Genomic DNA, 17,767 nt, shown 5'->3' with positions numbered 1-17,767 from the left:
GCTACCACTGCGAATCAGGGTTTGAAGGGGTTGTACTTAGTCTAGTTTGCAGATTCACAGTATAACAGATCCCAGAACATCAAACGACCTCAGACCCTACAGCTGCAGCCAGTAGCCTCTGTTTGCACTGTGGTCACCCCCGAATGGGTTGTGACAAGTAACATAGGTAATATTATGGTCCTATTTTGCCATCTCGTAGTTCTGATAACATATAGTCTCCTCACCTTTAGCCCTGTGATCATATTGCCTTGATGGCAATATTGTACTATAATACACATATAGATAGATAGATAGATAGATATATTCCAAAACGTTTCCCACCCACTCGTGTCGAACTTGCAACTGGTGCTGCTGCTGACGTGAGGGTAGGCTCATGGATACATGCATTGGACAGAGAGACTGCAGCACACTCACAAGGTCAAGTTAAAAATGCTTTTAATCACAGCATACATGTTTCAGCTACATTGCCTTCCTTAGTACTCGTTGATTAAAAAACACTTGGCACAGAACAGTCACGATTTTGGAAGCATTCAATCTTCACTCCCATTGGAGGATTCCATTTCATGGATAGCAGCGAAGGACTACAGCAATCTCCCTTTTGTTGTTGTCACCTGAGGGAACCATGATGGCATGTTGTAAACAGTTGTTTTTCAAGTGGCAGTAACTGTGTTTTCACTTTGACAATGTTAAGCTCTAATATGCCACAATGCGCAAACTCTCCTTGATGGAAGTTAAAACACTATTTAGTATTTGCGCTAACCAGTCATTTCACGTAGTCCTGCCGCCACAATGCATGCCAACTGCCCCTCATTTGCCGCACTTAATGCAAGAGTTATCCGCAGGTATCCTTATATAACTGAATATTGTTTTACCACCCCTTGTGATCCCTTTAGGGCACTAGCACAGTGAAGAGTTGACCTGGAGGGATTGCCCTCAGATGACCAATGGACATTCTGCTGCTCGCAGCTGAGATATTTATCCCCGAATTACAAATTTAGACTGATTCACTTTAAATTCATTCCTAGGATGTATCGCACCCCCCTGCAGTTATATAAACTAGGCCTGCGCCCTGATTCGCGCTGCTGGAAGTGCAGACGTGAGGCGGCTGCCTTCTTGCATGTTGCGTGGAGTTGGCCTCTTATTGCTGAATTTAGGAAACCGTACAAGATGTCACTGGAGTATTGCTGAACTTTACCCCGCTGGTGGGCCTGCTGGGTCATGTAGAGGAGATCCCACCTGAGAAACGCCATTTAGTGGCCATGATGCTTCTGCTCACTAAATGCAGACTTGCCATATGCTGGGGCACCCCTCGAGTTCCCTGTGTGGCCAGGTGGGTGAGGGATGTCGCTGTAAGGAGCAGCTGGCAACCTTCTGGGATCTGATACAGACAGCGTCTCGCCTGAGAGATATATGGGAGCTTTTGAAAACCTGGTTGCGGGAATGGGATGCAGCACTCCCTGATGCTCCCAACCTGAGTTAAAGTAGCCCCTCCTCTCAATTAATTTAATTGTGATGCCCAACAGAGTTTGTTGGTCTACAGCACCCGGGACCATCAACTCCTCACCAGTTTATGGGACCCACATGGCATATGTCCCCTTAGTCCATTGTTGACTCTGCTGTGTTGTTATCAATAAGACTATGAGACCTATAGCAAAGTGTTGTTTAAATTATACATGCTATGCTTTTAGTGGGTCAAGCACCAACTGAATGGTAAACCTGATATTGTTTATTTCATCTGGGCTTTCAGTTAGATGAGCAGGCAGACGAAGTACAGCTTCGGATGTCAGTCATCCCCGCCGTGTAAAGAAGAAACATTCACTAGGTAAATGCGGGCTGCTGTCAGAAGTCCATAGTAAGCGCTAATCTGGAGTGAAAAACATTCAAATATATATGCAAATAGGTGCCTGTCTTTTTCTCGATATTAAAAAAGGAGCTACAAAGTACAGGAATCCAATCAAAAGCATGCTGGCAAAACTGGGAAGAAAGTCGTCAAGCTAATTCATATTTGGCAGCTTAAAAAGATAATTCCCGCCCAATACTTAACCAGAGCTATCGGAGCAAAGCGTGTCTCCCACAGTAGCAGCAGCTGCCTCTGTACGCACCGCTGCTCGCTACCGTGGCAATACTCCAGGGGAGATAACTTTTGAAAAGAGGTGGGACATACACCCACAATTAGCCTTTTGCAGTCTTTGATGTTTAAAGGACAAACACAATAGCCTATCCAAAAACGTGGGAGGAGTCGGACCCCACAAATACATCCAACAAATTGCCTGACAGTGCAAGCGCTGTAGGCTCAACCTAAAAATTTGCAAAAATAGGCTATGTCCCAGTAAAATGCCAAAACTGTATAGAAAATTGTTGGTTTTCTGACAAAAGTCCGTCTGTCCTGGGAAGATAGTGATTTAAGCACCACAAGCCCTTTATTACCATTTGCAGGAAAAAAGCAGACGCTTTCTTCTCCCGCACTTTTCACATATTTTTGCCTCCATAAAAACATCATTTAGCTGTATTTTGGCTAATTTCTGAGTCTCCTCCAGGGAAACCCACGAGCCCTGGGTACCTTTAAAATACCTATGATGTTGGAAGAAAAGAACGCAAATTTGGGGTGGAGACCTTATGTGGATAAAGTTACATGGGCCTAAGCGTTAAATAGCCAAAAAAAGGCTTAGAACAGGTGGAGGGGGGAGGCCTAGCAGCGAAAGGGTAAGCACTCCAACTGGGGTAATATGCTCTTCTGCTGGAGTGCAGGGACAGCTCGTACTTGGTTGTATAGAAATGGTTTGTGGTCTCAAAAAGGTTTTTTTTACTAAATACTCCGAAACAATAAAAAAAAATCAAATGCTTTATTGAAAATTGTTGACAATGATTATTAAACATTGCAGTGTGTGAATATATCAAATATTCAGTTTATTGCACTTATTTGTAATTCTTTGACCAAGCCAATAAGTCTGCTTAATATATGTTCATGTCCTGACCCCTTGATAAAGCCAAAAGCCCCACTTTGTATTATATTTTGGTGTTCAGCCCCTTTGACAATGTCAGAAGGTCTGCTTTACTTCGAACGACACCCTTTGCCGTGTGCAGCGGAAAGGGGTTGGGCACAGGGCTTGGCTACAGGCCCTGTGGCTAACCCCACACCGTGCACGTTGAGAGACATCTTACTGATAATAATTCACTTAAAAAAATAAAGGGTTAAGTCACATTATAGTCAGGAATTGTAATAATATCATTCTCTATGTAAAAAAAAAAGCCTTAGAATTTGAATGGAAAACCCAAAGATTAAAGGGACGTTATAGCTAGGTGAAAATATCAGTTCACAGCTACCGTTTTAAACTAACAAAACTGCTGAAATCCACAAGTTATATTCAGCTTATATAGATATAAATTGTGCTTTAATGTGAGTATAATTCGCACCCTCGCCAGGCGCCTCGAATTACATCACATATTGCATTACTCATGACATGACCTGTGACAATATTGATAGTTTCACTGCAACATCTGAATTTACATCCTTGATGACCGTTCTGTGCAGGCCTGGAAGCAGCACGCTACTCCCCTCCCCCATTCACGTGTGGTGGGGTAAAATGTGGAACATATGTAGGCACTTCACAAATTATGAGCAACTATAGATGATGGATCAAAAACATGTATTCTTAAAATCTATATGAAGAGGGACAGCATGGCAGATGCAAACTCTACTCTGGTACCCAAATAGATTTAAAACGCGAAATTGAACACAATGTGATCTCCATCAAATGGGGCAACAGAAGGACAATGAAGGATGTTAATAACCCAGGATCCCATGTAAGGGATGTACTATACTATGTCTTGCAATTCAACAAGTAACTTTTTGCTTGTGAAACAAACTTATAGTCCAGTAAGCAACATGTCTCCGGTAACAGTAGCTTAAATGTCTCAAATAAAGTTGTTAAACGGTGACTGTATTTAAAGTCAATTCAATATCAAGAAATGGAAAAAAATCAAGTAATTTAATTAAAAGTTGTACTTTTGCTACTCATTAAAGGCAATTCCTGCATAGTTGTGTCATAGAAGGAGGCGGACATAGCTTGTGATTGTTAGGATGGTATTGTCTTGTACTTTGATATACAATTGTTGAGTATGTGTACGGGTACCTACATGTGAGCAATTAAATATCTAGCATCTTCTTGCTTAAGAGTTGTCTTTGGTTCGTTAATCATACACATTCATCTTTCACACAGCATCCCAAATTGTAGTTGATTGAACATTGTGGCATAATATTGAATACAAAATAAATCCGAAAAAGGAAGGCATGCGGACGCATATAAGCGGCACCCCATCATTGAGTGGGAAGGCTGATCAGGCTACCAATAATCCTCTTCTTGTGCAGGAATAGGCCAAGAAATCGTGAGGCTCACCACTCCAAAAGAGATCCTTATGTATCTACTGAAAAAAGGAGACTCCTTTTAGATAGAAATTGATTCGGCTGAGGGTGTGAGTTCCCGCAATGTGTCAGATATTCTGGACCGCCTATGTAAATGCAGCGGACCTAGAGTAACACTAATAGGCAGAACAAGAACTGAATTAGGAGTCAGCCTTCCGGCCTGACTCGCAAATCCTGCCATATATCCTGCCCCGGGACGATGCACTCGAGCAGAGATTGAAACGCAACGTGTTGCTCTTACTCACCGTCTGACCTGGAGGCTCCTACGTGCCGCGACTCCGAAGTTGTGCCTCCTGAGGAACCGGGGCCTCCGCGGTGGTGAAGCCGGGGCCTCGCCTATTGGACCCAGCCTGGCATTGGTGTACGCATCGGTCCCGGCCGAGAGCGTGAGCTGCTGGCGGGAGACCGTTGTGCGAGCATTCCAGTGGTCCTGATCCGGACTTGCCTTGGCGGCCGTGGAGCTGGTGTGGGGCACGGTGCACAGAGGGCTGCTCGTGTTAAGGGGGCCCCCCTGCCGCGGCTCCGTCCATCCGTCCTGGAGCCTCGCGCCCGGGATCTGCTTTTCGACCACGCCAAAGGTATTGCAGGCTGAACCCCGACTTTGGCGGCTCTCCTTTCTGCACCAAGGCTGCCTTAGTTGGACCCCCTTGGTTTCTGTGGAGGTCCGCATCTGAGGCCCTGATCCGGGAGTCGTGGGAGGTGGTGACGAGCCTGAATCCACAAAATGGCAGCCATCGGGATAGGCCGTGGATATCCTCCGGACGGCGGACCTGGACTACTGGACTGCACGGGGACCTGGACATGTGTGCGCGAGCCTACAATTGGTGACGTTCTGGAAGCACTGCGGTCCTTGCAGGCGGCCTTGACCCCCATTGCCCCTGGGGTATCGGAGCGGTCCGCCGCCATCTTAGAGGGCCGGTCTCTCACGGTCCCCTCTCGTCTCGGTGATGCTTCTGCTTCACCCCCCTCGGCTGCGCTGAGAGCTGCTGCCACTGGCCATCGACAGGTATGCGAACGACTGGCTTCTGAACCTCCTGCGCTTCACTGTTTGGAGTTTGGGGGCCCGGATGTCGTTCTGGGGTCGGATCCTACTCGAGTGTCCGAGAAACATGATGGCTTGCTACATCTCTTTGCCTTGATGAGGTCGTGTTTCTGCTCTGCAGGGGAACCCCCGCTTTCCCGAGCGGCGAGACTGAAATCCTGTCTTTTCCTGCCCCTGTTAACATTGTTGGGACACTTGAACTGTATACCCGGACTTTTGATCTTTTGCTTATGGATTGCCCTCCCTGGCCTACGTCTTCATCGGACTATTTTTTGTTTGTGTGATTGCCTTGCACCGAGTTGTTCGCTTCTCGCTGTCGTATGGTGGGAGTTGCTTGTAGCTAAGGAAGGCCTGGGGTGAGATACATTGCTTCCGGTGGATTGCTGGTATACATATCCGTGGCGAGCTTTCCCGTGTGCATAGTGCGGTGGGTGACCCCCTTGTACGTTTTATGATGCTCGAGTTGTATCGCTTTCGTCTACACGTATTACGATTGACTGGTTGGGCGGAGGGCTGAGGCCGACCATTTTGTTTTTACTTCTTCACTCCTCCCTCATATCTTTTTTGTCTTCATATTCTTCTTTTTGTCTCCTTATTCTTTTTCTCTTTCGTGTTTCCTACATTTCGGGTTCGGGATTAGGGCGACAGGCACGCTGCTGGGGGGGTAGGCCGTAGCCTTCTGCAGGGGTGCTGGGTGGGATGGGTGGGATGGGTTTTCTTTCCCGGTTTATTTTCCTTTGTTCTATGGCCCTTTTGTATCCCTTTATAGGAGCGCCGCGGCTGTCCCTGCCTCCCGTGGTATTATAGGGATGGGATCTGGATTGCTGCTTCTCTCCTTTTTGTGGCTATGCTGCGTTTCGGTGCCGACTCCCATCCCTTCCTTGTTGCTAATACTCCTGCTCTTTCTGTGTCCTTACTACGGGATGCTTGTCTCGACGCGGCGCTCTTCTCTTTCAGTCTGTATTTTTCTTCTTCCCCCTTTTCTTTCCCCTTCCCTTCTCTTTCTCTCTCTCCCTAGGGTTAGTATGACGGGTTGGCTTTAGTGATGTTAGTGTTCCGGTTCCATCGTCCTATCTCTGCTGTGCTATTGGGTGGTAGAGGTGCACACGATGAGTCTACTTGTATGTTGATTTGAATTAACCGCATCTGCTTTCGTATTGATGTAGACTGTAGTGATAATTTTCCGCATTGCTGCCCCTTTAGTTTTCTTATGGCCAATAGTTTGCTCTGGGAACCTGGATTCATTTATGCTGTATCCGAGCCTGTTATACTCCTTATTGTAATATTATAAAAATTAACCTTCATTCTTCCTGTTTGTGTGCCGTCCAGATTCTCCCCCCCCTTCCTTTTTCGAACTGTATTGACTGCATATTATCCTGATTGTATCTGTATATTTTTCTTCTGTATTTTTTGGATTGCTCTATTGTATCGTGGCCGGCCGGTCTGGTTGTAGGCCCGGATTTGTATTTCCTTTTTGTACAAATAAAGGTTTACAAAAAAAAAAAAAAAAGAACTGAATTAGGGGTGCCCCCTGGTTTTAACGATAAGCAATGATTGGGGAGAGATATTTAGTGGTCTGAAAGAAGGTGGTCAGAACTGGCTTTAAACCACCTAAACATGTCAACGCATATACAGTGCTACATTTATGGAACATACTGACACACTAGATGGGAACTCCGTTATAATAAAGTGCCTGTATGATTATTTGTGTGAATTAGCAATTGATTAAGCCAGATTGTATTGTCTGGTGTATTCTCTGCTTGTTTTCTTTTTAGATCTTCTTTTAATTGCATGTGATGTTTATGATATCATGTATTTCTAACAAAAGAGAAGTAGGAAAACACTTTTTTAAATGTATGTTTTGCTATGAACATGAAGGACTAGATGATTTTATGTATTTATTGGGATATGTAATAACTTTATCAAATATTTGATATATGTAGCACTCTTGTAGCACTCTACGTAGGTCTGGGGTTGTGTGTATGAGTTGTGGATAAATTTGAGATTTATGTGAGTTCAAACAATATCAAATACATTCTTCTGAGGGTTTATGATTTGAAAGGGAATATTTTGTGACTTCATAATATCGAAATGTAACACCCCCTAATAAATGTAGTGCCCTTTTTAAATAGCTCATCTCTAGCTATATAATTGGTCTGTGGGTGCTAACAACTTTGCGTTACTGCTCTTGGCAAGATGAGAGATGGTTCTGGCTCTCTTATAGTGATGATGGTGAGCTACCTAAGTTCTTGTTGACCATGAAACTCTTGGCAGTACAATTCACAATGGCGCCTGCAAAATAACCTGCCTCGCCTAGTGTGACCTATTTCTTGTTCTAATTTTGTGCCGCCTCCTTGCTCATAATTATAGAGATTTCAAGCCACGGAAGTACCATGTAGTACCACATTTATAACCAGAATCCTAGAAAGGTGTCTCCCCAGCCACTTACGAATTAGTTGAGTACTGCTCCAGTCCTTTGTTTAAACCAATATGCTATTCTTTGTTCATCTGGGTATTTATGTATTTCCTTCAGTCACTAAGACAATAGCTGTAAATCTCATTCACATTCCATGCTACATAAAGCATAAGTGAAAGTCTGCCTTCAAGCTCAGTAAACCTCTGTATAGCGCATTGCTTAGCCAGAACCAGGAGTAACTGGTGACCTTTCAGAGTGGTGGGTGGGGTTGGGGGTGGGGGGGCGAGATAAGTGACACCACTTACAAAAAACAAAACCACATTTTCCCTCCCTACAAAACCCATGCTAAAAAGAAAACTCCCTCAAATGGCCAAATAAAAACAACCACTCTCTCCAAAATAAAACAAAAAGTACATGCATTGCACATTATATTAATTAAATGCAACCAAATTGTTTTTACCGTGGGCTCCGCGTCCTCCTTGCTGTCCTTATGAAGACTGGAAAGAACCCCCTAACTAATCCAAATGCTGCTCTCATGCTAAATGAGAGCAGCGCCAGAATTGGATGAAGGGGGTTTATCTCACGCTTCTTCAGGCCCTAGAGGCCTGTGCTTGGTCTCCACCTAGCTGTGCAAGACGCTCACCTGTCCTCACCTCTCCTCATAAAGAAACCTCCACTGGAGAGAGCTTCGGCTTAGTTTCATCATTTTAGAGCTATAATTTCTTCAAATTCAAAGTGAGCATAATCAGAGACTGGTCTGTAGTAAAAAGCTTATTCTTCTTCTGTAGCTGCATACCGTATAATCAGAATATGATCCATATTCTCTTGTCAATCTGAATTCTCAAACTGTGAACATTTCTTTACTCTTGGGACCGAAACACACAGCTGAATCTGGGGCAAACATGAATACCCCCCAAAAATCTCTGTAATTAGAGACGTGTGCCCATGGAACCTCTTTCTTTAGACACTTGGGTCATCATGTCGAGTTGTCCTTTCGTTCAAATGGGAGCGGCCCCATCAGGATTTCAAGATCTGTGTCAATTCCCTAGATCCGTTGTCTTTCCGACTGACCAATGAGCTAAAAGGGGAGATTGAAGGATTACCTGGAGCATTAGGTATGGAATGACACATTCCATTGTTAATGTATTAATTTATGTAAAACTGGTAATTCTTCCCCCCCCCCCCAAGTTAGTGATTGCCCCTGGTATTGGTAACTCCTGGGGGGGGGTATGGAATACTAGGTCTGATACCTGGGCACTCATAGTGAGCCTCAACAAAGTAGTAAACAAGTCAAGTACCCAATAACCCTTTGCTCACACATACTTTTATTTTTTTGCTCCTGCTGCACACTCAAACTGTCCTCTGTCTACCTACCAATCTTGCAGTATACTGCCAGCTTCTTGAAACAGCAACTTCTCAATCAGCACTGCTCAAAAGATGAGGTGGTCCCGCCACTACGGACTATCAAAATGGCAGCCTGCGCCCTCTCCATAAAGAGCACGGTGGGCGCAGTGGTGAGGACTTTAAATACACACTGTGCAAAATATTTGCTGATCTGTAGATCATATTCCTGAACTCTGGTTTCTCTTGGTCACAACTGGCCTCTCTCTCAGAACATTCTGATGTGAGATTAGAGGCTCCCTCTGCGTCACACGACTGACGTCACCAGCTCAGGACAGCTCCATCGATGCACATCACACAGCCTTAAACATTCATACAACAAATAATGTGTCATTAAGAAAGACAACGGTGAAATCACAGGAAGGCGAAACTCGGAAAATGCAAAAGTTAAGGCTTGTGTCTTGAGCTAGTGTTACCACAAAACCTCTGCTAAGTCTCCAGAGGGCAGAAAACATTCATTATTTTTAAAACAGTTCATATGTTTTAACTGTCAAAATAACTTTGAATGTTCTATGAATCTTTGAAAGGATACAGAATGTTTATGTTCTCAGTTCCCGAAGCGGCTAGCAGTTCAGTCAAAAACTGTTTTTTGCTATATGTTTAGAATTGTTCTAAGGACAATGAAGGCTTTTAAAGCTGTTTTGACAATAGCATGTTGGTCAGTGCAGGCCCAGTCTGAGAGCTATGTTAGCACTTATTTTAACACTTACTTACTACAGCTCTTGGTTGTCTCTTGTTTATGTAGCCGTATTCATTATTTGTTCTTTTTCTCCTCTCTCTACAGAGGTGTTGACTCGGGATCCAGACACAGCTGCTCTACCTAAGAGTGGATCTCAGAAACCTGCAAAAGAACCATCGACAGTATGCCTGGATTTTCGCATGTTCTCTGAATCGATTAACTCAACAATCGAACTGTGCGCAGATGAAGATTCTTCGCCCCCCTTTTTTACTAGTTTGAGTTTCGCAGACGCAGACGAGAACCTAGAAGGCTCGGTCATCAAATTATCTGCAGTGAGTAATGTTGACATCTGCCAGAGTCCAGTGGAAAGCGCAAAGATGGCTTCCAAATTGAAATATGATGAATTTATACATCCTATTCGCAACAAAAAGAATAAAAACATTTTTTTGAAGAGGCCTGTGAAAAGAACAGACGCGGCTCAGCCCCTGGCGAAAGAACCTTTAGATGTCACCCAGAGAACCTTCTGCGGTGCCCTCACCCCGTCCACCAGAATAATTAAAAGTGGAAACGTGCCCTACGCTTCCACTGGTAGTTCTACTACAGGTTTTGTGGAATCCGATGTGAAATATCTTTTCAGACTGCCAAAAAGCCATGGATATCCCAAGCCGTTATGAAGGATGGCTCCTAAACTGTTCGGGACTCCTCGTCTGTCAGGTTCAGCTCTTACTCCATGGGGGTGTTTAAGCTGGTGTTAACAGGCACTTAAAGAACTGTTTGACCTGGCATTCTGCCTTTTCTCGCAAGGCTTACACCTTCACCTCTAACGTGCATATCCTTTCATTTTCACATTCTGGTTTTTCGAAATATATTCTCAGTCCTGTGGCAATGGAGAATTTAAAATGGCACAGACATATCAATTTGGGCAATTAATCTGTTGCCCAGATTATCAAATGTACATGTATTGCCTTATAATGCAGAGTTATCATTCATGCTCAGATAGCACCAGGGGCTTTAGGTTCCATTGACATGGAAGGCTCAGTCTTCTGACAGCAGGAAGACAGCAATGTCATGATAATCTATAGATATTGACGAGGAAACCGGAAATCATTTCCAAAGTCACAGGTAAGTGTCCTCTGGAACCAATAAAATGATACCAGTGTGGCCATGGTTTTCATTTAGGCAGAGGAGGATTACCATATGTATTTCTGGTTGAATGGTGCAGTGTGATAAGTGTTCCTGACTTGAATTTACCAGGTATATTTGAACACTAGCCCTGGTTCTATCATCTGGTAAGGTTGCACTGTAAAATCGCTCGAGGCTTTGGCAGCCAGGTCTCACCCTTTTTAAAGGGTGGTGAATACACACTCAGTACACCCCACCCAGAAGCCCCCACATAATTTACTATCTGCTCAGTGTTGGACATCACGGAATTTGTAATCCACGATTCCATTGGGTTGAAGTTATAATTGCATGTCCCTGTAGCAGTTGGACTGCGTGGTAGAGGTAAACGTAAGGCAGATAGTACAGTGCTCCTCTTAATTAGGGCCTATATTTACAATATGTGTCCCAAATTCTACATGAGCTATCCCACAACTATCAGTGTTAATATAGTTTGAAAAATGCACATGTTTTGCCCCTGAACACCAGCTTGTCAGTTTCCACCAATGCACTAATTGGGTCTTAAAAACCAGCTTGCAGTTTTCTGAAAATATTCTTGTTCTTCAAGACCAGCTTTTCATTTTATTTTCATAATATATTTTGGCATTTTCTGAAAATATAACAATTGTGCCCAGAAATACCAGCTTTTTTGTGATACATTATTTGGCATCAAATATCAGCTTTTGTTCGGTTTTCTTTTTACTTGTTTTTAATAAATGAATTAATATCACAATACAATAAAATCTTAACACAATAAAATCATCTTGTCATGTTTCCTCGGGTAACCATGATTTACAAGTGTTCCACGTGGATAGATATTTGTTCACTAAATACATTGAATGCAGTGGGAATGTACTTTTTGATCCACTGTCCCTGAGTCATGTGATGGTGCATAATCGAGCGATTGTTTTCTCAGATTTATTCCACAGATTAACTTTGCTAAGGTGTTTAGGCTCTTGCACCCTACCGGAACGGCAGCTGCAGCTTATAAAAGGATGCACTATTGGGAAATAAGGCGATCACTGTGTCCAGTAGTTAACAGAGACTTGTATGCATTGACTATTTGAACATATAGCTATATTGCACATCCTGCTATTTTACAGAAAGGCTTTCAGACCTAGGGTAATTTTTAGTGATTATTTTGGTTATCTCCTTCTTAGCTTTATTTAGAATCTGGGTTGTCAGGAGAGAAGTGGTTGCCTGAACCTCTTTATAGATCAATGCTATCAGCATAGCTATCTGGTTGCAAAATACATGTTGTCAAGCTACCAGAGCTTATAGTGGGCTGAACGCCTGCCCATAACTTACCATTGGTTGGCAATATTGGCGCTGATTTTCTTGCTTCTTATTCAATGGCTTGCCTTGCTCATCTTGTGTCTGTCCCTCCCATGGAGCATAGTCTGTTTGCTTGTGTGTTGTGGAGAAGTGTGGCTCAATGGTTAGAGCAGCAGACCCTGATGCAGAGGTCTGGCCTGGGACCAGGGTTCAATTCCCGCCTCAGCGGGTCTTGGGCTCAATTTCCTCAGACCTGATAATTCTCACCTCGGTGCCTATTCTAATCATGGGTCCCACTCTGCAACTCTGGGCAATAGCTTGCTTAATCTCCACAACGGCCCCAACAGCGCTAGGATGCCTGGCTGCACCATGGGGGTGCCCAGGAGTGGGCGCCTCACAGGGAAAAACCAGGAAGGGTTCCACAGCGGTATGCACACAAGCACCGGAGAGACCCCATGTGGGGTGATTCGGGCGCTATACAAGTACTATGGTTCAGTCACTATTGATGAGCAGGCTGGACTATGGAAACTCACTGTTTGTAGATATGGCAGACTACCTCTTCACCAAACTACAAATAGTGCAAAACGTGGCGGCTAAGGCAATCTGTAAGAAAAGGAAATTCGACCCAGCCAAAAGCTGCTTAAGAGAGCTCCATTGGCTGCCAATGAGGCAGAGAGCAACCTTCAAAATGCTGTGTATAACACACAGAGCACTGCATAACAGCCCCACTTATCCTAAGAAATAGAATTAAGTTTTATGCACCAACTAGAAATCTCCGCTCTCAATTCACAGCAAGAGCTAGAACAACTCGAGTGAAGAGAGCTAGGATGGGAGAGCGAGCCTTCTCCCACATAGCCGCAACCAAATGGAATGAGTTGCCTGTGGCTCTGACTTACGGACTGCCACCTGTCATTTAGGCAGCAATTGAAAACCTTCCTCTTCCCCAAACCAGACTAAATTGTAGGACTCTGGTCAACCCAGCGCTCATCCCAGTATTGCAGCGCCGTGATATCCTACTCAGGATGATTGTTAGCGCTTTATAAAAAAAAAATACAAATACAAATACTACAACATTTACATTTACATTTGTTCCACTGCTTGCTTTTAGGGAACAACTTTTTTTTTCTTTTTGCTTAAGCATTCACAAGAGTGCATGTGTTTTCCAGCAGTCTCCCTTGTGTGCTCCCTTGTGTGCTTCTCTCACTCAACCACATGCCTTTTCTATCCCACATTGCTGTCTCTCCGCAAGCGTTTCTCCCACTTCTTCCAAGTTGCTTCTGCCCATCTATCTTCCCCCACATGAGCCCTCAGTGTTGCTTCCCCATATATATGAAAGAAAATAATATACTTTAAAAAAACAAAAATTACCCTTTCATCTTGGGTCGGCAAATAACAAAATTATCATTTATTTGGCCCTTACCTACAAAACAATGCAGCCGCATGAGCTGCATCACTGCACCTTGTTTTCTCTTTAGCCCTTCTGCACTGTGTTGAGTATGCTGTACAACATTGCTAAAAACCATTAGGGATGCCAATAGTTCCTACAGATGAGACCTACTGGCATTGCCAGTGCTTGTTTTTAAAACAAGTTTCAGGCTAGCCATATGTCTCTGCATACAAAATTGATGTTGGCAAAGCGTTCAGAAAAGATATGCCTAAAATAAACACTATCTTTCAAATGGATGGACATCTCATAAACCCCTTTAGGTGACTCGGATCATCCGATGATAATGGAACCAGCATCCACTTTGGTATTTGTACATTAATCCCAGGTAAGCAACACCTGGCTCCTGCTTTCATGCTGTAGGAAAAACAGGCTATCTGTTACTATTCCTCAGCATCCTGTCTACAGAACGATGAAACGCAGAGCAGCAGCACCATACTTCTTGTATTTTTCTTCCTTGCCGCGCAGTTCATTGCTTGATTTTGCTTGCGAGAAAGTATCTCTCATAGTCGTTGAATTTCACACAAATTATGAAAATATCCCATTTAAGCAATCTGAAACCTTGGCAGCTATGCAGCATGTGGAACCAGATTCTCTTAGGAACAGCTTCATCACTTCTTGCAGCCACTGTTTCTCTTGTAAATGCACATGGACAGGCTTCCTGGCCTGCACCTCTTTCTCTCTACACAAAGCTCAGAGATGGTCCTTCTTCTTGGGCACCCACATAATGTGATGGCACTTGTGGGGCTGCCCTTACCTTCCATTCCCCCTGTTTTTTTTCTTTCTGTTTCACATTTCTTAAGAGTTCCTAAAGTGCACATCTCTCAATCCTTGGTTCTCACCTGGATCCAGGGTTGTAATCCAAAGAGGAGGCGTGTGCTGTAGAAACCTACTGGAAACTGCAGGTTCTCTGTTGGCTCTTTAATAGATAAACACGGCTAGTAATAGATGGCTAAGCAGAAGGAAATATAAAGCCTCCCCAGGAAAAGGGACACCCACCTTGTTGAATCCATCAGGTCTTCCAACTGTCCTTGCCAGTCACACCATGGCAGTGGAACAGTCAAGGTGACCCCATTCTCACACAAGCATATGAGTAATTAAGCATCTGCAGATATAGTAACAGATAACATACAAAACTATGAGGTCGATTACGATGGCGGACGGAAACGGGTCCGACCACCATGGTCGCGGCAAATATACTCCCGACCGCACCGCGGACCGCGGTGGACAGATCACACCAAAGACCGCCGCACGTGGACGGTACCACAGAAAAAACGTCCGCCGCAGACGCAACGCCCACGGAAACAGGCCCAACCTCCGCCAGGCCTGCGGAGGGACCGCCCGCACGATTAGGATAACCCCGCCATTCCAACGGAACTCGCCACCGTCCAAGACCACCGCGGAAAAAAAGCATTGACAAACGGAACTTGGCTGCGGAAGGACCAAACAAACATCACCCCTGCCGTCAAACCGAAACAAAAATGGCAGTCGGAAGTAAATAGTAAACCAAAAAAACAGGACAAACACCTACCTGTAACACCCATCCCCAACAGCTCCACGCCCCAATGACACACCCCCAGCACAAACAAGAGCATCCAAGTCTCCACACCCACAGATCACCTGACTACAAAAAACCATTGGGACACAACCACCACACAGAGTATAAAAGGAATCCCTCCCATTACCACAATCCTTTGCATCACAGCACAGCTGCAAGAAAGAGGCACACATCACACACAACAGACACACACCAACACACATTAAACCTGCACACCAACACACCCACCACACCAACCCCCACAACACCATCCCTACATACCAAACACCTGCACACCGCCAACACCTTGCACATCAACAACAGCAAAAATTGGTAACGGTTAATAGGAGCGCTCCTATTAACCGTTACCAATTTTTGCTGTTGTCATAAGGTTGAGAGAGCAGCCGCTCAGGTTACAATATGAATAGGGATAAGGAGGCAGAATTACTCTTTGGGAATTTAGCTGCAGGTGGTACCATAGGTAAGTCTGTGGGTCCTCCTATGAGTACTAAGAAAGAAGGCCTTAGAGCCAAATTCGCGAAATTAGAACTGTTGAAACGCACTGAACTTAACAAATGGTGGGATGCGGCCACTTTAAAACAATATTTGATCCTTAATAGGATACCACGGGGACTTAGATCCAATATAATACCAACTTACGAAGACTTGGAACCTGATTTATATGATATATGGGAGAAGGAACTAAATAATAGCTCGCGTAATCTCATTCAAATTTTGATAGATAATGCAGATAGAAAGATAGCCAAATTACTTGTGGAAATTAACAAATTAGAGGATGAGATTAAGGAAATGAATCTACCAGAACTTACTATCAAGAACTATACAATTCTTGATGAGAAATTGAATGATCTCCAAATGGATATCAAGAGAAGGAAGGCACATAAATTGAAACGTGACGAGAGGGATTATAGAATGGGACGAGTGTATACATTCGCCAAAAGATTTGACTACTTAATGAAAAAAAGTTCCCCTACTACTGTTAGTGGCAGCACCCCACTGATGAGCGATACAGATGCTTCATCAATAATATCGAGTAGTGAGAATGAAGATGCACAAGAAACAGTCACGGCCGTTAATACTAACAATTTTTTAGAGGAAGTTCAGAGGTTGAGGAGAGGGAATCGAGACTCAGAACTGAGGAGTCGAGATTCGACAGCAAAAAGACAAGGAGAGGTAGCAGGGGCGGCAGGAGATCCAGGCGCAAGGATAAGAACTCTAAGATCTTGGAAACAATAATAACCAATGATGATACCACAGCATGTGACATAGAGGTGATCAATTTATCTTCTTGTGATTTGTCCGATAACATGTTATCTGTACTCAAAAAGGGTTTGGGTTTTTGTCCTGCAACAAGAATGGATTGGTGTATGGCTAAAATTGATTTGTTTAAATTTACTAGAATGTTGAAGTTAAAGAAGTTCTTTGCTAATGTACCTGAGAAAGACAAACAATCCTCTAATAAAGTATTGAGTGAATTGACTATACAGGAATTGAAAGATACTCAACTCTTATTGTCACTAACTGAAAGAGAAGATGACCCTATAACAATGTTGCAACTTATGGAAGATCTGGAAATTACTAGGTTTCAAAGGGAAGGGAGTGGACTCAAGACTAAGTCAAAGTGGACCCCTTCACTCATACCAGGTAACACGATAGATGTGTTCTTTAAAATGGTTGGAACTGAAATAGATAGAGAAATTGACATATCACGTAGGATGGGCAAGAGAGGGTTTCATGATAATCTTACCTTTGGTGAAAGAGAGGCACTACAAGAACTTATCAATAATAAGTCTATTACAATACGCAGTGCCGATAAGGGTGGGAACGTTGTTGTTTTAGACACCCTTGACTACAACAATGAAGTCTACTCCCAGCTCAATGATATTGTTTACTATGAGAAACTTACCACCAATCCTTTACCTGAACTTATTGTCAAGATTAATGGGGAAATTAAGATATGGTATGATCTAGCACTTTTGGATCATGATGAATTCCTATACCTAACTTTGAGTAGTCCTAGGGCACCTTGCCTGTATACTCTTCCAAAGGTCCACAAATGCCGAGACAAACCGCCAGGACGGCCTATTGTCTCTGGCATAGGTGGTCCAACGGAACGTTTATCAGAATTCATAGACTGTTTCCTAAGACAATATGTATATAACCTTCCGTCCTTTATTGAAGATACGAAACACGTTTTGAATTTACTTGAAGACATAACTTGGGATGATGGTATGTTACTAGTTACACTAGACGTGGTATCCTTATATACCATTATTGATCACAGTCTAGGTTTACGTGCTCTGGACCACTTTCTCAGTCAAAGACCAGTGGAAATGTTTGATCATACCCAGATGCTATTACGTATGACCAA

At 43.7% G+C, this 17,767-nt stretch overlaps 1 protein-coding gene across 2 annotated transcripts in view; it reads left to right on the top strand.

Annotated features, from left to right (window-relative positions):
- Nucleotides 1–11,878, top strand: part of LOC144756169 (E3 ubiquitin-protein ligase TRIM39-like) — a 113,719-nt gene extending 101,841 nt beyond the window's left edge. For both annotated transcript variants that reach the window (XM_078645750.1, XM_078645749.1), the window contains one exon: nt 10,067–11,878. In XM_078645750.1, the coding sequence (XP_078501876.1) occupies nt 10,067–10,635 (569 nt within the window). In that variant the 3' untranslated portion in view covers nt 10,636–11,878. The remainder of the gene's footprint in view (nt 1–10,066) is intronic.
- The last annotated feature ends 5,889 nt before the right edge of the window (nt 11,879–17,767 follow it).

The sequence above is a fragment of the Lissotriton helveticus genome, chromosome 5_1 (assembly GCF_964261635.1).
Source record: "Lissotriton helveticus chromosome 5_1, aLisHel1.1, whole genome shotgun sequence".
NCBI lineage: Eukaryota > Metazoa > Chordata > Amphibia > Caudata > Salamandridae > Lissotriton > Lissotriton helveticus.
This window is presented reverse-complemented; position numbering and strand designations above follow the sequence as displayed.